Source organism: Coccidioides immitis, assembly GCF_000149335.2.
Source record: "Coccidioides immitis RS genomic scaffold supercont3.1, whole genome shotgun sequence".
Classification (NCBI taxonomy): Eukaryota; Fungi; Ascomycota; class Eurotiomycetes; order Onygenales; family Onygenaceae; genus Coccidioides; species Coccidioides immitis.
In genome coordinates, this window is record NW_004504310.1 from 5,676,577 (window position 1) to 5,698,981 (window position 22,405).

A 22,405-nucleotide genomic window follows, 5' to 3' on the forward strand; every position below is an offset into this window, starting at 1 on the left:
GTGGCTGGTACCGATTCGCCGCCGAGAGCGGGAGAAGCAAGCACGCGGACAGGCGGGAGGATGCTTTGGGGGGCTATCGCGCGCGGGGGCTCTAACTTGACAAGATGAGCTTGCCAGCAGAGGTTGTGCAGAAGATCCAGGACTTTGCCAAAAGTTGCAATGAATTTGAGACGCAACGCGAGCAAGAGTTCACTGGCGCAAGCCACTCCGGTAACTATGGAAAGGAGCTCGATGCAACCCTGAAGAGTCTACAGGAGCAGGCTGAAAGACAAGAATCTACACTGAATAGAGTATGCGAAATTGGTTCTTTGTAACTGAGTGGACTTCTAACAGACCACGCAGCTGCGAGCAAGGAGTCCTCTCGATCTCCCTCGACCAGATCTAGACCCCGCGACCCGCCTTGCGCAAACTCGTCGAGCTGCTGCTGCCTACCGATCTCTCACTGCCAAACAACCAGAGCTGCCCGCACCTGGCTCCCCTCTCAGTGGCCTTTTGGTATTCCGGGATTCCATCCGGTTGATTCGAGAGCTCAAAGCCAGCATCTCCGCCGTCACGCAAGATCTCGTCGCGAACCGCGAGCGATTGAACACGGAAGAAGCAAATCTCCGGGATGCGCGAATGATTACAGCAGAATTGCGAAGAAGGTTGGAGGCCGTGCAAACCCAGCAACAACAAGAAGCGAGGAAGAAGAAGAAACCCTCACAACTCGCCAAGGAGCTGATTCAGAAGGAGCGAAACAGAGAAACAGAGCTCGACAGAAGGACGGCCGAGTTAAAGGTTGCATTGAAGAGTTTTGTTGACGAGCACCTTGCTTCCATGTTGGCAGCTGAAGATCTGGGTGGACCCGTGGTGGGTGACCAGGTCGATATCTCCGACAGCACACTTGAAGCTGGGTATACAGCTCATGGCAAGGAGAAGAAGCCCAAAACAAAGCATGTAGATGATGCGGATTCGAGGCAGCAGCGGATTGATGACCTTGTTCGCCGTCGAGCTAGCGGTGTTGAGGGGCCAGCTTCGACGGTCAACAATAGAAGGGATGCTTCGGCAGCGGAGTTTCACGCCTTGATTGACAGGCTATTGGATGCAGCATCAACTTCATCCTATATCGAGCTTGAAAAGGATTCTGCTGTATCAAGATTCCTTGTCAAAGCCAAAGTGGCGCAATTCCATCCAAGAGACTCGCGAAAATTACGACTGGTGGATGTTGCGAGAGATATATCTGACTAACACCCTCCCAGCTACACGTCCATCGCAAGGAAATCTTCCATTATGATCAATCATACGGTTACAGACGCATTTTTCTGTCGTACATGGGATGCATCTAAACTGCTAGTCTATTGTATCATCCCGCATGGCAAATAGTTGCTTGAGAAGCTCCTCCACGTTGGCCCGCAGAGCGTTGTGGTACATGGTATTGGTGATAAAGTTCTTGCACCCCTTAATTGACGCAGCTGTCTCTCTCGCGAAATCATAATGCACGTACATGTCATCAACGTATGTGGCTGAGTATACCGGGACTTCATTGTTTGCCAGCTGTTCTTTGTCGTATAATTCTGGCCAGTCATCGTACGAGGCAACGATGTCAGCGGCCTCTTTAATCTGTTTTAATTCGGTAGATGTCTCGAAGAGATTCTTGTAAACCTGCGCTAGTGTGAGCAACCTTTCCTCATAGCTGCAGAAAACGATAATAACCCTACCATCTCTCCTGTGAAGAATATCCCTTCTGGATTTCCTCGGCTTCGGAAACTGGACAGTTTCTGAATCACCCTATCGGCACACCAATTCGAAGCAGCCCTATCCGAGTGTTAGCAGATGTTACCAGTTGAGCTCGCAGATTGAACATGCTAACCCCTGGCAATAGATGGCCTCGTGGAGGACGGCATAGATAATGCTGTTGTCAAAAGTACTACCACTGTCAACCAAAGAGATTGTCGGCCGTGTGAGGAAGCCAAACACCTCGAGATCATTGGAGCACCTGAGGACAATGTCTGGATAGTTTCAGTGTTAGAAATGAGTTTCTGCCTTTCGGACTCTGCTTAACGCACCATGGACGTAATCAAGCCCTCCTGTTTTTTTTTTTTTTTCCTGGGTTAGCACAGTCATATCTAGTAGAGTAGATGGAAGCATACCTCGCATGCCAAGAGAAATTCCCAGAGACAGGAATCTCTCTGGGGTAAGAGCACCGCCATCAGGCACTTTGACATCGTTCTGTTCTAGATGGCGTAGAATTGTCTGTACTCTCTCCTTGTCCTCAGGGAATTTCCCATAATATGCCTTGTTGCGCTCTTGAAGTTTCCCTGGCGGCGAATAAGTTCAGTGAATCCTGGTTGTATCCAGGTTCAATGTTGGACCTACCGTATGTCTTTTCGAGTACGGGTTCGGGATTTGTCACCAAGGGTGGAAGTCCGCCCGTAGTGAACACCTCTCTCAATCCTTGGGGGCTACATACGAGAGCAGAACAAATCAGTGCTTTCCTTCTGGGACAACGGGATTATAGACTTACAATTTCGAAAGATAGGTAACAGCGCAGAAACCTCCAAAACTTTGTCCTAGGACACTCCATTTCTGCCTTTCCAACGGGTAGTCCGCAGTCAAACACATGCGTACAGCTTCGCAGTCTTGGACAATGCTGTCTGCTCGAAAGCTCCGCAGATACTCAGCCTGCTTGACAGCGTTCCCCTGCAGGGCCAGAGTCGCCGCTGTGATCGGGGAACTTAAACCCGTTCCCCGTTGATCTAGAAGTAGCACCTAGAATTGAGATTAGGACTTTATACATAGAAATTGGAATTTCAAATATGTAACTCCGAATGAGCGTCGATAGCACTTAGTACCTGGTATCCTTTATCTAAAAAGGGACCAACCCAGCCAATATCTTGGGGTTGGGAGCATCCCATTCCGGGTCCGCCTTGGAGATACACCACCCATGGCAATTTCCTCTCTTCAGGCTCAATTTCAGCGGAGGATGAACGTCGCTGTACGCTCCGCGCAAAGAGCCTGATGGTTGCATCCTTTGGGCGGCGGTAGTCAACGGGAACCTCGAAGAAGAGTTCCGCAACCTTTAATTTGCCTATAACCCCAGGATGGTAGAAGCCAAGTTTAGTCGCAATGTGTTTAATAGCAAGTAAATGTCATGGGAAATGCGGTGCGCGCTGTTGTGTGGGAGGGAATGAAGCCACCACTACCCTGGGGAGGGGCTTGACGAACCTGGCACGTCCTTCAGACGCTTGCTGATCAAAGTTGCTACGGCCATGTTCAATTAAGAAGACGCCTCTTCAACAGTATAAAATGAATTCTGGGGAGCCTCCAAGGACAGTTTTGCTTCTGGTTTTGGCGACAGCAGCATGTGGTGGTTAAATTCGACACGCAACGTCCCAGAGACACCTCGGAGCTCCCTGGGTTATCCGAAGAACCTGGATTAACTAGTGCCAACCCCTTGCCGCTGTTGCTTGACCTTCCCGTTGTTTGGCCATCTTTCCTCCAACTTTTAAAGAGGGGGACGATGCATCTTTTATCAATCACGTCCTCGGAGATTTTGGAAAGGACCTCGAAAACAAACCCAGCACTTTAGGATGATTCTCCATCGCCATTAACTCCGCAACCAGGAAACGGACTGCAGCGTGGAAGATGTGATCTATCGCTAGAAGCGCATGTCCCATGGCTCTTCCACAGGCTAAAATGGTTCATACGTTACGCGAACTACGGGTTCCCCCTTAGAAGTTGAGACCAAGAGCGCACACGCCGAGTTGGAGCAAGCTGGAAGCTCCGTTTGAAGCTTCTCACCCTTTACTACGTACAGGGTTCGATGATACCCGGCTATTGAGGGAAATTTCCGCTTTACCATTCATTGCATCGCCTTCTGACCAAGTTAATCGTTACATATTTTAAGGCTGGTGGATCAGCTTAACTCCCAAGGACCAACGAATACGAGAAGCTCCGGCGATGGAGAGAAACCTTCGAACCAAGCACTCTACTCCAGCCTCGGGGTTTGCTCAAAGTACGCTGACATTCGGGAATGGCTGAATCCTAGGGACCCTCTAGACGGAAAAATGACAGATCCCTGTTGCCCCTCACTCGAACACCCTCAACTCGATCGCAAAATCGCAAAAAAGGCAGATTCAGGATAAATATGGATATGCACGATTTGTCTCTTACTGAGGAGCAAGCAGCTCTTGAGAGAATAGCCCTGAGTACGCAGCCTACTGCTCGGGTCCTTCCAACAGCCGAGGATCTGGAACATGCCAGGTCTTCACTCTTCGAATCTCTCCCACGCAAGGGCAAGGGCTTTGCAGAGATTAAAGACCATTTACTTAAGGACATTGTTCCAGGACTGAATTTTGCGAGCATAAGCCCAAACTATTATGGATTTGTGACTGGTGGAGTCACGCCCGCTGCATGGTTCGCTGATAACATTGTTTCTGCATACGATCAAAATGTCCAGGTGCATGTCCGGGAACATTCTGTGGCCACGGATGTTGAAGATAAGTCACTGAAGTTGCTGCTTGATTTGTTTCGGTTGGAGACGAGGGAGTGGCCTCATCGGACTGTCACATCTGGAGCCACGGCGAGCAATGTACTTGGACTGGCATGTGGAAGAGAGTTTGTCCTGCGTTCTGTAGCGGAGAGGAAAGGAATTGACTGCAAAAGTGTCGGAGAATATGGGATTGTCGAAGTCTTGCGGGCAGCTGGCTTGAGTGGATTGCAGGTGCTTTCGACTTTGCCGCATTCATCACTTGGGAAAGCGGCTGGGATCTTGGGAATTGGCCGCTCAAACGTCAAGACCATTTGTACTACGGAAAATCCACTCCGGTTCGATATGAAGCGTCTCGAGAAGCAGCTAGCTTCTGCTAGAATGGCGAGTATTGTTGCCGTTTCCTGCGGCGAAGTGAATACCGGTCGTTTTGCAACTGGTGGAATCGATGAATTCAGACAAATCCGTGCTCTATGTGATAAATATGGTGCTTGGTTACACGTTGACGGAGCCTTTGGGATTTTTGGCCGTATTTTTCTCGACGATGATAGCTCTGCAGAGTTCAACTCCGTACGAAGAGGATGCGAAGGGCTAGAACTCGCGGACTCCATTACCGCGGATGGGCATAAGTTGCTCAATGTTCCATATGATTGTGGGTTCTTCTTTTCGCGACATGCAAGCATCGCTCAAGACGTCTTTCGAAATCCAAACGCCGCATATTTGACATCTTCTATCGCTGCTATGGACCCTGTAGTGTCGCCCAATAATATCGGCATCGAGAATTCAAGACGCTTTAGAGCCCTTCCTGTCTATGCTACTCTGATGGCATATGGTCGAGAAGGCTATCAAATTATGCTTGAAAGACAGATCAGGCTCGCCCGCCGTATTGCGGATTGGCTATTCGATCATCCGAAATACGTGACTTTTCCGAGGGTTTCTTCGCGAAAGGAGCTGGCGGAGAGTACGTTCATGATTGTTTTATTCGGCGCAAAGGACGATGACTTGAATGACAGCCTAGTCAATAAGATCAACAATACACCACTGTTATACGTGTCCGGGACGACTTGGGACGGACGACCTGCGTGTCGGATTGCAATTTCTAATTACAAGGTCGATGTAGAAAGGGATTTTGCAAGGGTTGTGAGTGTTTTAGAAGACATTGTTAAATAGACAGCGACACGAATTGTTTAAAATATGAATAGTTGATATGGGTATATCTGTCTTCATCTCCTCCTACCTGCGGATGCCATATCCCCTCTTTCTGACATGCTAACCACTTCGCCGATACCAGCTGCTTCCTGCTCATCTTCCAAAGCTGTGATCTCCTCTCTACAATCCCACCATTTATCCTCGGCCAGATCAAATGCATCTTTCCTTAGCTCCTTTATGGTCTTTTCTATCGTTAAAGTGCTATCCTTGAGCTTAGACATCAGAATATCTTGCCATTCTGTCGAAGTCCTATTGAAAAATTCGCGCAGGCTTTCGAAGGGCCTTGGATGAGGACGTGAATCTTGTGATTTGGACTCAGCTGGCTCCTGGTCAGCCCCAGTACCTTCAAGGGTCGACACATCGATCTCCGTCGGAGGCGTATATAGGCTCTCCACAGATTCCATTTCTGCATCCTCGTCTTCACTTTCTTCAGATTCATCCCCTTCCATCTCTTCGTCACTTTCGGCTTCAGCGAGGTCATTCCAGTGATCGGGTTCTTGATAGACGATCTCTTTCACTCCATCTAGCTTCATCAGGTCAATTGAATAAATGTCGTTAAACGTGAATTCTTGGTCCTTGCGCTCGAAGGTTCCACCATATATAAATAGTGTGTCTTCCTGCACTGCAAGCTGCGCATTAAATCTCGGGTGTGGCATTTCAAATTTGACAGGTAGCGGTTGCTTTGTATCCGTCTCCTCATCCTCTTTAATCATGGGGTGGATCTCCATATCCGTACTATCCTCTCGTGATAAGCTCCCTTTCGCTTCTAAACGTGCCAAATTGCGGAGAAGCTCTTCTTCGTCTGCTTTGCTTCGATTTCGCGATTTTGCTGCCTGTGAAGTAGGTTGCTGCTTCTTATTTCCGGCCCTCGGTTTTCGGAGGGATAGCTGAAAGAAACGGTTGCGTTCTATGTTCCAGGCATAAAGAGAATCGAAGAATTCGCTCTCAATACCTTCTTCAGTCTTTTCAACATCATGGACACCACCAAATAAGATCCCTCGGCCTTTGTGATACGTCATAGTCACTCCTGCCCGTGGGGGATTGGGGGGATTTGCCGGGCGTTTTCTGCGTTCCCATCGAACGGTTGGCGGTTGATTAGCCGGAGCGTCCGCAGCGGGAGGTGTGATACGCAAAAACCATGTATCTTGGTGGACCATTGGCTTCAATGCCATACGCTGGGATCCGCCACCCTTTTGGCCCTTTCCAGCCGTAACTGACATTTTAACTCTAGAATACCCACCATACAGCACGGCACCCGACTCGTGGGGAAGCAAAGTGAAAGAAGAGCGTGCATCGGGCTTTTGTGATGCAGGTGGCAGAGTCGGATTATACCACGTATACTTTTGGCAATCATATATCCAAAGATCCTGAAGATACTTTGTCTGCTGCGAAGTATCTTGAAACCCGCCAAATAAAATAATATAATTCTCCATAGATGTCAGCCTATTTGTAAAATGGAACGAGAAGGCTAGACTCACTTTAAAATAGGTCATTCTATGCCCACTTCGCGCCGGAGGACCCTTACTTTTGGTCTCAAGACGAGTCCATTCACGGGCAGAAGGATCTAAATGCCAAAAATCGTTGTAATGATAAAAAGTCCCCTGTTTGGGAGAGGAGAATTCTCCTGTTTACGATTAGTGTTCTAAACTACAAACTAAATGCAAGATATTTTCTATCTTTGGGGCAACCAACCTCCAAAGAGGTATATGCCTCCAGCATTCCCTCCACGGCACCAAGCATGTCCACTCCTAGGCAAGGGGCTGTTGGGACTCGTCACCTCCCGCCATTCATTTTTATCGATCAAGTAAACATATAAGTTGTTGAAAAAGGTAGCCAGTGTTCCGTCATAAAACTCGCCACCAAAAATGAAAAGTTCATTCCGGTTTGACGGAGACGCAACAAGGGTTGCTGACGAGCGCGGGGTTGGCGGTTCGCTACTCGATTCCGTGACCTTGAGAAATTTGGCCTGCTCCTCAGCATAAGCGGCCAGGACAGCGTCCAGATCAACGTCTTCAGCGTCACTGTCATCCTGCGTGCCAGCCTTTGTTTTGGACTTCTTTTCTTTCTGGGCCGCTTTTTTGGCCTGTTTCGCCGCGGTGCGGGCCTTTTGCTCTGCTTTCTTGGCTTTCTTATCCTTTGCCATACCGAGGACTAGCTATTGATATTCCTAATCTGCTTGACTTTGGAGTGTCTTTGGAGTAGTTATCAAATTCTCGAGAACAAATGAGTTCAACTGTGGTGCACGGGCAGTTTGGAGGTGTTGAGCAGACCTGACGGAGGAGATCGGAAAAACTTGAACTACGGAGTAACTAACGAGTTAACACATTTGTTAAATGGTAGTTAAAGCCAGTGAGCAAGGATGAGTATGGAGTAGTCTTTGTCAAAAGGCCGCCTCTTGATCAGAGGCTGCATGTATATGGCTGTGAACGAAAGATGCAGTCATGATCGGGCTAGTGTAACTCTTTGATTCTTCGTGCAGAAACCTTCCGTCCCACCTCTCGGCCCACGTCACGTGCCGACGCGTCGAGTCCTGTCCCAAACGCCGGTCCATCGGTCGTCAGTTTATTTACTCACCAGAGTCTACGGCAACCCACCAGATGCCAACACCAAACGCCCGTTCCGGATGAACAGATATGATTCGCATCTATGACACAACATAATTTAGGGGATCACTTGATTTGGTTGTTGAACCGGCCCCAAGAATCTTTTGCAGCCGTGAAAATCCAGACGCGACATCGAGACCGTGGATCCGAGCCTGTTCGACGTGACTTTGCCGGCCAATTTCCTCCCACCCATCCAAATACCGCCCAGAGTGCCGTATCATACCCTTTTGGCACGATAGGCCTTGATTCAACCCCTCAACCATCTCACGAGAATGCCGATGATGGCGTTTCACCTGGCACGGAGAATATGGCTTGGCTCCAGTTCGCACCAACTTCACCGTCGAGGTCAAAATTATTGTGTTTAGATACCAAGGCAGGCTCGGCTACTGAATCAAGCACTTCATCGAAAAGAAAGAATGAATTCGTGTTAGAAGCACACAGTTCAAGCAAATCTCGATCTCGGAAGACACGTTAGTCTATAGCCTTTGCTAGTATTTTGGCGTGGTGTCCTTGTCGCTGACAGTTCTCTACAGCAAAAAAAAAAAGTTCCACCGAATCTCCTCTCACCAAGGCAGATATATGGCGATCGCCTTCCTTTAAACCAAAATATCCTTTTGACCAGGCTTTGTTACCTGACGATATCGAGTCTATTGATCTCACCAATGATCTGGAACATCACACTTCGTCCTCTGGGACGATTTCGGCTTTCGGGGAGCCTCAGCGGCTATGGACAGAAGATTATGCTGCACGCAGGGAGCCTTTGGTCTCTAATCAGGGTAGGAAAAGGAAAAGCGACGAATATGAACGTGACCTGCCGCCGCCCAGTGAATCCTCCCCCAGACGCCGGACACCCACACCAACAAAGGCGAAAACCCCAAAGTTGATGAACTCTTGGTCTCAGAAGACACCAAAACATAGTTCTCCTCTCAAAACACGCCTCATAACCATCAGCGATTCCGAAGAAGAAGCTAGCGATGCGATATGGGAGGCTGAATCGGAAGGTCGAGCTCGCACATCTTTAAGTAGTGCCGAGTTGCACCCAAGGGTACAACGTAAAAAGCATCAAAGCGCACTCCCAACAGACGACAAATGTGACACGACTAAGCAGAAACCTTGCAACTTGCAAAGTGGAGCCATGCCACCAGCCACGGACGCCAGATTTCCTCTTGAGAATGATAATCCTCTCTTCTCGAGATTTTTGAATATTGCCGACTCTTTTATGACTGATGCCCTAAAGAAGGTAAATTCCGAGCGTGATCGGAAAGCCAATAGTGCTTACCAGCATGTGATCAATGGATCTGCCCCTCCAGCGGATGTGCTAGAGGAGATCAAGGCCTTGCTTTCAAGGCTCAAAGCTATCGAGAGTCTCTGCAGAGAAAAGAAAGAGTACCTTACATTACGCGATAAGCTAGACGAGCTTAAATTTAGACTGATGCAACATATTCAGACCGGGGATGTTCCGGAGTCTTCTTCTTCGGATGTTATCGAATGTAGGCATCTTGAAATGGACATGCTTCAACGCAGGGAAAAGATCGTGGGTTTGATTCAGGAGGCGCAAATTTTTATTGACAGTGAAACCGGCTCGTTTTCAAACGCTCAAACACCAGATCATAGAGTTTTGGTTTCAGGAACCCAAATTTCGGAAGTTCGTACAGCACCAGCCGGGAGACGAAGCTCTTTTCAACTTTTGGCCGGGGTTTCTGGCTACACTCACGCTATGTCCCTACCAACACCTGTCACCACCTGCCCGCAAAGGAAATACTCGTATCGAAGCGACTCTGGCACCAAAACGTTCGCCAATACATCTGTTACCAGAGCGGGATCTACTCGACCTTCTGAAGACAGTTTTGATGCGCGTGGGAGGAATAGCCCGGGGGTTTCCCCCTCCAACAAGCCTTACCAAGATATCGACGACCTGAAATTTGACGACGATGTGTTTGATGATGGCGACCTCTTTTCCCGAACCATGGGGACACCACTAAGGCCAGGATCGGATATTGAATATGATGTTGATGCAGATGACGATGATATGCTTGAGGCAGCAGAGGACTTCGAGAGCAGCATGCATCGCCCTGCTCGTGCCGTGCTCCAAGAAAGCAACATTAATTTTGCCCGATCACCACCTCGGAAAAAAATGCAAGTGTCGGGTACACCCGCTGTAGTCGAGGGAATGAATTATCCGTGGTCTGCGGACGTAAAGGCTGCACTGAGGGATATCTTTAATCTTCGTGGCTTTCGTCCTAATCAACTGGAAGCGATCAATGCAACTTTAAGCGGGAAAGACGCATTTGTTTTGATGCCTACTGGAGGTGGAAAGTCACTCTGCTACCAGCTGCCGTCTGTTGTGCAGTCCGGTCGTACCCGAGGAGTCACAGTGGTCATATCACCTCTTTTGAGTCTCATGGATGACCAAGTTGGCCAACTACGATCCCTAAGTGTCAAAGCGCATTTTATCAATGGCTCTCTTAAAGCCGCAGAACGCCGCCAAATACTGGAGTATCTTCAAGACCCTAGGGTGGAAGATCAAATACAACTGTTGTATGTAACCCCAGAAATGGTCAACAAAAGCCAAGCCATGCTCGATACGCTCAGGCAGCTCCATAGAAGGAAGAAATTTGCCCGGCTTGTTATAGACGAGGCGCACTGTGTGAGCCAGTGGGGTCATGACTTTCGACCAGACTATAAGGAACTGGGAGATTTTAGACGTCACTTTCCTGGAGTACCTTTGATGGCCCTTACAGCGACAGCAACGCAAAATGTGAAGGTTGACGTTATCCATAATCTTGGTATGGATGGCTGTGAAAAGTTTACTCAGTCATTCAACCGTCCGAACCTTACCTACGAAGTCCGGGTAAAAGGGAATCACGAAGATGTGCTTGAAAACATTGCCAAAATCATTGACTTTCACTACGGGAAAACTGGGATAATATACTGTCTATCAAGAAAAAATTGCGAAAAAGTTGCGAAGGATCTGTGTACAAAATACCACGTTAAGGCTACTCATTATCATGCTGGCATGGCACCTGATGATCGAATTCGTGTTCAACGAGAATGGCAAGATGGAAAACATAATGTCATCGTGGCTACAATTGCTTTTGGCATGGGAATTGACAAGCCAGATGTCCGCTTTGTCATTCATCACACCATCCCAAAGAGTTTGGAGGGCTATTATCAAGAGACAGGGAGAGCTGGGCGAGATGGCAAACGATCCGAGTGTTTTCTGTTCTATGGATACCGAGATGTGGTCGCGATCCGGAAAATCATCGATGACGAGAAAAATGGCAGAAAAGATCGACAACAAAAAGATCGACAGCATCAAATGCTCCAGCATGTTGTTCAATTTTGTCAGAATAAGAGCGATTGCCGAAGAGTACAGATTTTGGCGTATTTCAGTGAGAACTTCAAACGAGAGAATTGTATGCGCACATGCGACAACTGCCAGTCAGGCTCGAAGCACGAAATCCTCGATTTTACTAGATATGCTACCGCAGCTCTAAAGCTCGTGAGCCGATTACAAAATGACAGGGTAACCCTCCTTTACTGTATCGATGTTTTCAGAGGTATCAACCCTAAAAGATTCTGGCGAGAAGAGCATACCCGAATTGAAGAATACGGAATGGGTGCCGATTTAGATCGCAACGACGTTGAGCGCTTGTTTGGGAAGCTTGTTGCGGAGGGAGCTTTGGTTGAAAGAAACATTCCTAACCACAAAAACATGACCGAGCAATTCGTCGAATTAGGCCCTAGGGCTGCTGACTTTAGGTCTGGACGCCAAAAATTTACTCTTGCGGTCAGGGTATCCCCGAATTCCAAGAAACTTACAAAACCCCTGTCGAAGTCACAGAAGAGAAACCTGGGTTCTAATGTAACAGGTGTTCGAGCGGTGATGGATGAACTCCCCCAATCAACAAACGTTTCTTCTCCTATCCAAAGCGTATCCCGACGTCGTGCTAGGAAGCAGTGTGCAAATTCCTTTGAGGATGATTTAGAGGAGGAAAATGAAAGCGATAGCGATGGCTTTGAGCCTATTCGCCAGGGTGGAAGGTTGCTTCGATCCCGGGTTCGTGATGTTGGTCCGCGAATCACGGATGATGGAAGCCGACATGGCCTAACTCACCTTCAAACCATGATTTTGGACGAGTTTTTATTAATGGCAAAGAAGGAATGTCAAGCTGTAAGTGGTTTTCTTAGGCGCCTGTGCGGTGACATTGCTGAGACAGTCATAGATTATGTTGAAAAAGAACCTTCGGAGCCAACCCTTTCCAGATAGAGTTCTACGTGAGATGGGGATTCGCTTTCCCAAAAGTATGTCAACCCCCTGTTATACTGCTATATGACCACTGCTGAAGGAATACTATGATAGATAAGAGTCAACTGCTCCGAATTCCCGATATTGACCCCGAGAAAGTAGATTTATACGGCGATAAGTTCTTAAAGCTCGTTGATATGTCTAAACAGCGTTACGACGAGTTTACTGCAGATGCCGTGGACAATCACGATCGAGAGGAATTACCCGTCCCGGACCCAAATCACAATGTGGTCACTATTATTAGTGATGATGAAAAAGATGACGATGATTATCGGGAGTACCCAAATCTTTCCGAAGAGACTGGAGCAACAAAAAGCCGGTACTTCAGTAGACCATCTCAGTCAAGCACTAGTTTCAGGTCCCGAAGTAAGATATATAGCTGCTTCCACGATTCCTTAAAAGTCAAACCAGCTGATTCGTTATATAGTGACTGAATACCAAAGTTCCCAGAAAAATAATAGCAGTCCGGGAAAACCACGAACTTCGAGAAAGGGGTCGTTCAGTTCAAAAAGCGACCGGGCCCCTAGGCAAGCTCGGAAGGATAAATCGTTTAGCAGTGGCTCCGGCAAAAAAGCACGATCTGGCCAGTGGCGATCGAAATCCTCATCATCCAGATCGAAGCATGCGCCTAAGTCAAAGGCTAGCAATTCTCTTGCTATTGGAATGATGCCTACTTGACTGGCAATACCTCAATACTCTCCTTTGGCTTCACTTTTAGAATATCGATATCAATTTTGTGACTTTGCAAGAGATACTTGTCTTTAGCTCCATCGGCGATAGACTATAATAAACGCAGACATGATCATAGACAACTAGTTGATTTCGTCGAGGAAGCTAGGTGGGCATAGCCTGTTCTTCCGACCATGCCTAGTCCAATCACCACAGAGAGATTCTGCATGCGTATGTAATGTTATGTCAAAGATCAATATGTAAGATCATAATTTCTATAACTACGGGTTGGTTATTATATTTGATGTCAAAATCAGAAAACCTTCCAAAAATTAGCATTGTCACTCGAAAATCTTCGGATTATATTTGACTGGTTTCTGCATGATCACTTACAGCACCTCCGATGATGAAGACCCTTTCATCCTCCTGTTGCACCCACTGGGCTATCTTATTTGCACTTTGAGATAAAGCATTTCTGTTGCTGTTGGGTGAAGCCACGCAGTACAATTCAAAATTCGGAGTTACCCATGCTAGAGAATTCATAAACCTGGAGGCGCAGTGTTGTACCTTGACATGTGTGTTTTTAGAATGGACGCTGCTATGTAGGCCATGGTAGGTAGATAGCAACCTGCGTATAATCTAGTTAAGCCCTGCTTAGATCGTATTGTTAGAATATAGGACATACCTTCGACGTGCGACCAGGGTTGTGAAATCAGGGGAATAGGATGACATGGTGAACTGAACATTGGATTTAGATTTATAGAGGAAATGTCGGAGAACGGTGCCTGGAACGATATCCGTGGTGGCCGGGCGACCTTTCTCGATAGCTGCCCTGATAATATTCTTGCTGTTGCTTTTCTCCAGTTCCTAAATGAAATTAATCACAACCCGACGAGCTTAAATTACGGGAAAGGACTTACTTGGACAACCGAATCTCGCATCTCTCGCAGCACGAAGAAGCTCTCTTTGTCTGCACTGATCAAAATGATGGCCACCGCATCGTCTTTATTGATATCCTTGTCGTCTTCTGGTAGGTGATCGTGAAGGTCGAGGAAACTAACATACATATACAAATAGCCTCTGCTATTAAATCCGGGGAGGCATATTGGAATCCAGCTTTCGCCACCGCCCGCTTTCACTCCATCCGCTTCAAAAATCATGTTGAATATTAACTGTAAATCCCCCGGGTGTAGAGAATGTTTCTTGGGCCTAATAACACTCACAAGCCTCCCCCCTGCAACAACGAGTCCGTAAAGGAGCGGTTCCACTCTTGACTTTAGAAGAATGCTATTTATTTGCTGACGATATGATTTTCGCAATTTAAGGCATTCTAATGCGGAAACGAGGGTCGAAGGAGAACCTTTGGTGAAACTGTCCGCCAGGGACGATAGGAGGGACTCCGTTCCTTGTAAGGGCCGCCGCAAATCTGTAGATGGGCGTACAGCAAAGATGTGTTGCAAAGCAGGCAGTGTTAACGTAGAGAGAATCTGCATGTATAGGGCATCAAGTTGATTCCTCAGTTGCGAATCGCTCTCCAGGAGGCGACTTATTGCAACAAGATGTAGTGGGCCTTGCGAAAGGATGACAATCTTCGTTCTACCCGCACTAAAACTCTTTAACGGATTGCTGGATTCCTGATGGAACGAAATGATGGTTTGAATGATGGCGATATAAGGTGATATCAGACCATCATCACCATGTCTGGTGTAAATTGGCTTTCCTGCCGCGGATAATATGAAATAATGCTTTCTTTTTTGTCTCCACTCTTCCAAGATTTTGTCTATTTATAAAACCGAGTTAGCCACCTGATTTGGGATCCCTAGACCTTGGTTAGCACTCACCGCCATTATCGTCTGCTGCGATATCTTCAACGCAATCAAATTCGCTTTCAAAGTCTAGACTGAGGTCGTCGTCCTCTAGTCCAGGCTCACTACGATCAAATATATTCACTTGTTTTCTCTTTGTATCCCATAGCGGCTGTGGTTGGCCTGCGCCAGTAAAATCGCCGAAAATGCTTCCCACCTCAACTGGCGTTCCTTCTCCGGGAATGACGGATTTGATGCTAGCAGAATCTGCTGCATCGCTTTCTTTCCCGCTCCCGGGTCGACTCAAACTGCATTTGGACTTGATAGCCTCCTCGTTACCTGATCTTGCTCCTAGTAGTGAATAGATATCGTTGGAGCCTTCTTGGAAGGTCTGAGAATTGATATCCTGTAGAGAAACAGCTGTTGTAGGCTTGGATTGAAGAACATTCTTTGAGGCATGCCGTATGGATAGCACGGTATCGGGAGCGGCCTTGGATCGCCCTGTCGCAGACCTGGTTGTTGGGCGTGATGGGAGAGGAGGGTCGGTGTCCTTTTCAACAGCAAGCTTTGTTTTACTCTCAGAACTTTGAGATGTAGCTTGCTGCTTTGTATTGCCAGCTATTAACGATGGGTTTTCCGTATCTAAGCGGTCTTTCTCTTTGCCAGTATCCATTTGAGATGGGTCATTTGCATGGAGATTCGCCTCGAATGGTCGCCACCACACTTGTCGTTTGGAAGATCAAATACGAGTAAGCACATGTGTGGAAATATATTTGACTTCGAAAAATATGTCTGTTGGGAAGAAGGCATATGCAATTTATATTCTTCAAGTGGTACAGGGTATTCTTAATACTGCTATCATGAGAGTCGATGATGTTGAGACGGAACGGGGTTGTGAGGTCATCGGGTTGGCTGCGGAGTTTGTGGACGAAGCGCATTGAACTATTTCAATAACAAAACCACCGTGTCCTCCGGTCTTCGGCTCCACCAAGCTCAGCGCTTCGGCCAAAGATGACGATCAATCTGTGTATTCGAAGGAGATATTATTGTCGGGCACAATCATGAGTCTGGATCCGGCGAGTCTGGCAAGGTCTTCGTCTCCTGCGAGCTCTGAAGCTTCGCTGCCTAAAAACCAAAGCCGCGCATACGAAGGTAGGCGAGCATGAATGAGGGCTTGAGCTTTGGCAACGCAATACTAACCACTGCGGGTGTTAGATGGACTTAAAAAGGACAAAGCCTATCGGCGCTATGCCTCCAACGTCGAGCGGGCTCTGTCCCTATTCGACACGACTCTGCAGGAATGGGCAGACTACATTTCCTTTCTGAGCCGCTTACTCAAGGTTAGGAGCACGCCGATATAGTTATATTCTACATAAGCTGAGATATTATGATGATCATAGGCTCTTCAATCTCACCCCCTGTCTTTGGCGGTCGTCCCAGAGAAAGTCATCGTTGCTAAGAGACTTGCTCAATGCCTGAATCCTTCACTCCCTTCTGGTGTACATCAAAAGGCACTCGAGGTATACGGCTATATATTCGCATTGTTGAAGGTATCTCTGGCCAAAACATCCCTTCTTGCTCTTCACAATAAACATGAGCTCATTTATCATTGTAGCCAGATGGCCTCGCTCGCGATCTTTCGCTTTACTTACCCGGTATTGCACCCACCCTTACCTTTGCGTCGCTTTCCGTTCGACCCTTGTTCCTCTCGCTAGTTGAAACGTATATTGCTCATTTAGATGCGGCATGCATCCGACCGGCTTTGAAAGCAATACTGCTATCGTTGCTTCCTGGCTTAGAGGAAGAGACTAGCGAGGATTTCGAGACCACTCTCAGAATAGTGAATCGATTTCGAGATATCTCGAGTGAGGTTAAGGGAAATATTAGTGCGTCCGACTCTCACGCCGGCAGTCAATACTTTTGGCAGTGCCTGTTCCTCGCATCCATCACCAGTCCTACAAGGAGAATGGGAGTGTTGGCCTATCTAAACCGTTATTTCCCAAAGCTGGGAGGACATGCACCATGGGCTGCTCCATTGAACCAAGCACACCCGGAAGAAGAAACAGAAATATCTGCTTCGATCGCATCTCTGACTTCGCCCGAGCCTGGCCTGCTTATAAGATGCTTCGCAACCGGTTTAGCAGATGATCAATTGCTTGTGCAAAGAAATTACCTGGACGTACTTGTTACCCATTTACCCCTTCATTCCCCAGTTTTACAGACTCGTATATCCGCGGATGACTTGGAGCTGCTGGTTGCTGCAGCTGCAGGAGTGGTCATTCGAAGAGATATGAGCTTAAATCGCAGGCTCTGGACATGGTTTCTCGGGCCCGATCTAGCTCAGAACTCCGACGAAAATGGCGATTCTGACCTAAAATCCATTACTAGTGGGCGCTCAATGTTTCCATCAGAGAAGGGCATACCAAAATCTAAATACTTTGCACGCTTCGGTTTGGTGCCGCTTGTGAACAGCATTAAAGGGATGATTGCAAGGAAATATACGGTTCCACAGGAACGAGCGAAGCCGTTCCGAATATCGCTGTCATTAATGGATCGTTGGGAAGTTGGTGGATTGATTGTACCAGAGATATTTCTTCCTGTCTTGCGAAACGTGCAGGAATACTATCGGGTTGCAACCCCAAAGGCTTTTGATGAAGTCCTCCGATCCGCAAGTGCATTCTTCGACGGTGTTGAAAGCAGCCTAATATTCTCTGAGCTACTTACTCTCGTCCTTGACATGAATCAGGACGTATCTGATAAAGTGTTAGGGAACCTACGGCTCGCACGTTTTGCCATATCCCACTTTAACATCAAAGAGGAAGAAATGTTGACAATTCACATTCCACTCCTACTCCTTGGTACTCTTCTTACAATGAAAACTCTATCATCCACAAAGGAGAACTCGGAAATCTCTAAGTCAGCATTCGACGAGGCATCTTGGATCGCCCACCACCTGCTAGGTTTGATTCCCGGAAGGGCTTTCATCCAAAAGCCACAAGGCAATCAATCTCATCATCAGATGATAATGACCGCAGAAAATATGACTTTGGATGAGATATCTTTGCAACTCCATAGATTCTATGCTATCACGAAAGAGAGCCTTGACGATCCGGAACCGCCATTCACGCCGAAAATCCTGGCAGAGTTGCTTATTTGTGAAGCGCATTCTCAAGTTATTGACGCCCTTAAAGCAGAAAAGCCACACACCAGACCGAAAGACCAGATAAATTTCCTTCTATCACTGCTCAAGAAAGTCCCGCTATCACAAATATTTGAAAGTGGAGAGCTTTACCTGGCAATGTATGAAAAGGTTTCCGTCGCAAAGGGACAATTATCAATGACCACGCTCTCTGCGATATGCTCCATTGTTACAACATTGTATTCCACTCATGAAACCGGTAGCTATATCTCGTATGGCCAAATCTGCGATATTGTGCCTTATTTGGTGCAGCAATTGTGGGAATTCCTATCCCCATTGAGCCCGGTGTTTCATGTAGAGGCGGTTCGTTGCTTCTGGCTTTTACATTCAATATCTTGGAATGATCGCATTGTTGAGGCCGCAATTACATCTTTGATGATTCCATCTACAACATCGAGCTTCTCGCACCGAACCTCGGTCGATCGAGTCGAAAAGTTTTTTGTTCTCTGGAATCATAGCTATCAAGCTGGCAGTAGTCGTTCTGCATCAAGGGTTATCTGGGAATATCCGTTCGACCAAACACCTGGTCGGGATTCGCAATCGGCTTACAGGCTCTCACTCCTCGAACGGCCACTTTTCATATCATTGGATCTCCTTGCCTCCGGTCCTGGTAGGGCATACTCAATGGTCAAACAATGGGTCCAAGACCCCTCGACTGCATATCAGTATGTAATTGTCTATTACTCCTGGATCAGGGCAGCCACTCACAAGCGTCTAGTGTCTTAGATATATTGACCTCAAAATTATCCGAGTTTCAGTATTTCAGACCTGATATCTCCATTCCTAGCGGTATTGACGCAAAAGCTGGACTAGATGATGGGGACCAATGCCTTTACTTGTTTAAGGCGGTATTAAATACCATTTTAGCATTAAATCATGCTGGCTGGTCCGCTCTCACTTCCAAGATCTCTCCTAATTGTAGCAAGCAAGCCCTCCAGACTGATGTTGAAGGTAGGTGAAATGTTATTTCCCAAGGAAGCCGGAGAGGTTATATAGCTCATCTTCCTACAGATAGATCGAGCTTACAGAGTACAATCGCGCAACTATCGGTACGAGTACTCAAAGAGAGGCAACAAATCTCCACCAACATGGGTCTACGTGGAGAGGACTTACAAGAAGTTGCACTTTTTGTCTTACATCAACTTCTCTTGGGCCCCGGCGCAGACTCGCTTTATCCTCTCAGCCTGGATACTATTCTTATCGAACAGTTATCGTCTTGTCTGGATAGGAACGAAACTACGCTCCAAAGTGCTATAATAGATGCCATTCTACCTTCCCTCAAAATCCGCTTCGCACATGACACAAGGGAACTATCTGCTGCCATGGCTTCCAAAAATCAACATAGAAGGAGCTCACTGGAAGCATTGTCAAACATATCAAGGCTATCTTTCACCGGGGAGAGATCGGAGAAGGATTATATTATATCTCAGTTGCCACAGCCTCCATCTCAACTTCTAGATTGTCTACTGAAGGGCATTCGCGCGAAGTCTTCACGGCCCATGATCGATAAATGGGTACATTTCCTCACAGAGTGTTTGCCACTCTACTTGGGGGTTATCTTTCAGGTGCTTTTAAAACTGGTGGAATGCCTCTGCAAGGAAATAAACCAATCATATAAAGAACTCCAGTTAATGTTCCAACAAACTGAAAGCGCCTCCCGCAACCGGTCAGAGCATGTTACTATCGCCTTACTCACTGCGTTAGAAAATTGCATTGCTACAGCCCATGACCGCCTATTGCTCGAGGAATCACATGGTTCGGCAACAAAAACTCCTGATCAGCCGCAGAGCTTCTTTGGCAACATGGTTTCGGGAGTTTTTACCGCTGAGGCTAGCCAGCCTCGCAGCGCTACTGCCAACGATCGGTTAACTGTTCTTCTTTGTTTCCAAGATGCAGTGCGTTTGTGCTATTCGATTTGGGCCTGGGGTGACAGTGGCCGAGGCAAAGATACACGGGACTCCGATTGTCAGGCGTCGTTTCAGTATACGTCACTGAGAATGCGGAACAGATCTAGGCGTATCCTCGAGCATTTATTCACCGCGGAAACTTTGGAGTGCTTGGAGACTTTGATTGACCTCTGGCGTACGTCGCTCAGAGGAGGTAATCGAATTTCCGGGAGATCTGTCTTTAACCTCCTGCACACGCTGGAGGGTTCTAGACCAAAAGTAGCCATTCCGGCAGTCTTCAATGCAATCTATAGTCGAACGAACCCGGCAGCCCTGGATCCAAGTCGCAAGTCAGCCATGATGTCCCACTTAACTGAGGCAGAGTTGGCGGCGTTCTTGGTCATGTATGCGAGATCGCTAGATGAAGACGTCTTAGATGAGATTTGGTTGGATTGCACAACATTCCTACGAGATGTTCTAAGTAATCCTTTTCCCCATCGCCAAATTCTATCTCGGCTGTTGGAATTTGCGGCAATATTGGGCGAAAAGATGGAGCATACAACTTTCGGGGAAGACCAACGTGCTAAAAGGGACTTAGGAGTAAGTCATCTTAGTTAATAGTTGTGCCAGAAATAAGTCTGACTTTGAACAGGACATACTTTTGAGGCTTCTCACTGCCATTTCGACTAGTAAGCCGATAGGCGCGTCTCAAGACCAATCCCCAAAGTCCCGCGCGGTTCAAAATCCAGACAACCAGGTTTCCTCGCTGAGCAAGGACCTAGTAATCGGACCGGACGATGTTTACAGTATACTATCTTCCATCATGCCAGCATTGACGACCTCATTTGACGCAGATCGTATAGCGTCCGCCATGTCTAACATTTCGACAAATATACTCGCACCCTTGTTTCACTCTCGACTATTCCCACAAAATATCAATAAAACCATGTTAGATATCCTTCAACAAATGTCAAAGATCCCAAGTGCTTCCAGATACTGGAGAAAGGACGTTGGGGATGCGTTAAATGACCCTAAGTTCTTCGGCATGAAGCTGAATCTTGTGAAGAGCAACTGGCTAGGTCTCCTCCGCCAATGGACGCTTACGGACAAAGAGCGTCTTCCAGAATTATTGTCTCGACTCTCACAGCCCTCATCCGCCGGGATAATGTTTGGTGTTGGCGCTTCGGCAGCTCGACTCGAAGCTGACCGTAAATCGCAGTTGAATCTCCGCAGGATTGCCCTCTTGATTCTAGCCGCAGATGAGGATCATTTTAGCGGCGATTTATCTGGGCTTCAGCAGAAGTTAGAAGATCTCCTCGCCGCCACGCATATCTCGTCACCCTCTTCCGCAACGAGAGCTGAGGTGTATATGGTGCTCAGGGCACTGGTTCTTAAAACTTCTACAATCCATCTAGCGCCGTTTTGGCCCTTGATTAATACCGAGCTTCAAGAAGTGGTTTATACCATCGCTCCGGGACGGGAATCAGAGACGTACAATCCGTATTGCCTGTTGCAGGCCTGCAAGCTTCTGGAGACTTTGCTCCTTACATCGCCAGATGACTTCCAATTGCAGGAATGGCTGTTTGTCACGGATACAATCGATATTATATACCCACCAGATCGATGGGAGGCCGTGGCACTGGCGGACGAGATTGCTCTAGCTTTGGGCACTACGAAAAACGGCTCCACGGCACACCTTCACGAAACCGGCGAACGTGACGATGAATTCAACCGTCTATGGCTTGGTACCGATTTGAGTAGAGAGACAGCCAAGGATGAAATAGTAGATAGACTTCTGAGGCCATTTTTCACGCGTCTCAGCATCCACGCCTTTGAGAGCACATATAGCCTGGGGAGCCCTGAGTTGTTGGCGTGTCAAGATGATTTGCTGGCGGACTTGTTCAACGACTTTACAATTGCGAGCTAAAGTCCTTTTCATGCAAATGTAATATAATCACTGTATATTCAATTACTCTGTACAAAGTCAAGAAATATGTATTTAACTGCTACTCTGGACTCCGTTCTCATCAAGCTTTCATCTAGACGTGACGCCTCGGTCTGCTTTATTCGGTGGAGCCGAGGTGATTTCGAACCAAGCCATTGGACAGTGACTCCGTTGCACATGTATGTAACGCCGTGGCAAGGACTCCATGCGTTGGTGTCGGTCTTGGGCTTGCCAAAGCATCCCTTTTTGCGGTGAATTGTGCTCCGTGTGTGGCGTGCAAGGGTTTCAACCTTCGAAACAAAAGCGCCAATG

At 47.4% G+C, this 22,405-nt stretch overlaps 7 protein-coding genes across 7 annotated transcripts; 4 read left to right on the forward strand and 3 right to left on the reverse strand.

Moving 5' to 3' along the window:
• Positions 1-53: 53 nt before the first annotated feature.
• On the forward strand, positions 54-2,076 carry CIMG_01063 (uncharacterized protein). The gene is made up of 2 exons (XM_001247291.2): positions 54-290; positions 343-2,076. The coding sequence occupies exons 1-2, from the start codon at positions 105-107 to the stop codon at positions 1,225-1,227; spliced, it is 1,071 nt and encodes a 356-aa protein (XP_001247292.2). The 5' UTR covers positions 54-104; the 3' UTR covers positions 1,228-2,076.
• Positions 343-3,342, reverse strand: CIMG_01062 (prolyl peptidase). The gene is made up of 9 exons (XM_001247290.2): positions 3,205-3,342; positions 2,832-3,067; positions 2,504-2,748; positions 2,356-2,441; positions 2,130-2,297; positions 2,046-2,066; positions 1,850-1,988; positions 1,698-1,794; positions 343-1,641 (listed from the first exon to the last, which is right to left on the reverse strand). Exons 1-9 carry the CDS (start codon positions 3,248-3,250, stop codon positions 1,330-1,332), a joined length of 1,350 nt encoding a protein of 449 aa, XP_001247291.1. The 5' UTR covers positions 3,251-3,342; the 3' UTR covers positions 343-1,329.
• Positions 3,343-3,481: 139 nt separating this feature from the next.
• Positions 3,482-5,638, forward strand: CIMG_01061 (tyrosine decarboxylase; the record flags this gene model as incomplete). The annotated part of the gene is made up of 1 exon (XM_001247289.2): positions 3,482-5,638. The coding sequence occupies exon 1, from the start codon at positions 4,127-4,129 to the stop codon at positions 5,636-5,638; it is 1,512 nt and encodes a 503-aa protein (XP_001247290.2). The 5' UTR covers positions 3,482-4,126.
• A 53-nt stretch (positions 5,639-5,691) lies between these two features.
• CIMG_01060 (kelch repeats protein) lies at positions 5,692-7,820 on the reverse strand (the record flags this gene model as incomplete). Its single annotated transcript, XM_001247288.2, has 3 exons — positions 5,692-7,104; positions 7,156-7,301; positions 7,370-7,820. 3 exons carry the CDS (start codon positions 7,818-7,820, stop codon positions 5,692-5,694), a joined length of 2,010 nt encoding a protein of 669 aa, XP_001247289.2.
• A 468-nt stretch (positions 7,821-8,288) lies between these two features.
• CIMG_01059 (RecQ family ATP-dependent DNA helicase) lies at positions 8,289-13,267 on the forward strand (the record flags this gene model as incomplete). Its single annotated transcript, XM_001247287.2, has 5 exons — positions 8,289-8,750; positions 8,814-12,454; positions 12,507-12,585; positions 12,644-12,955; positions 13,017-13,267. Exons 1-5 carry the CDS (start codon positions 8,324-8,326, stop codon positions 13,265-13,267), a joined length of 4,710 nt encoding a protein of 1,569 aa, XP_001247288.1. The 5' UTR covers positions 8,289-8,323.
• Positions 13,268-13,571: 304 nt separating this feature from the next.
• CIMG_01058 (vacuolar fusion protein MON1) lies at positions 13,572-15,736 on the reverse strand (the record flags this gene model as incomplete). Its single annotated transcript, XM_001247286.2, has 5 exons — positions 13,572-13,580; positions 13,652-13,886; positions 13,944-14,125; positions 14,179-15,038; positions 15,100-15,736. The coding sequence occupies 5 exons, from the start codon at positions 15,734-15,736 to the stop codon at positions 13,572-13,574; spliced, it is 1,923 nt and encodes a 640-aa protein (XP_001247287.2).
• A 307-nt stretch (positions 15,737-16,043) lies between these two features.
• CIMG_01057 (cellular morphogenesis regulator DopA) lies at positions 16,044-22,180 on the forward strand. The gene is made up of 7 exons (XM_001247285.2): positions 16,044-16,215; positions 16,279-16,403; positions 16,464-16,613; positions 16,679-18,927; positions 18,981-19,213; positions 19,274-20,748; positions 20,801-22,180. The coding sequence occupies exons 1-7, from the start codon at positions 16,125-16,127 to the stop codon at positions 22,073-22,075; spliced, it is 5,598 nt and encodes a 1,865-aa protein (XP_001247286.1). The 5' UTR covers positions 16,044-16,124; the 3' UTR covers positions 22,076-22,180.
• The last annotated feature ends 225 nt before the right edge of the window (positions 22,181-22,405 follow it).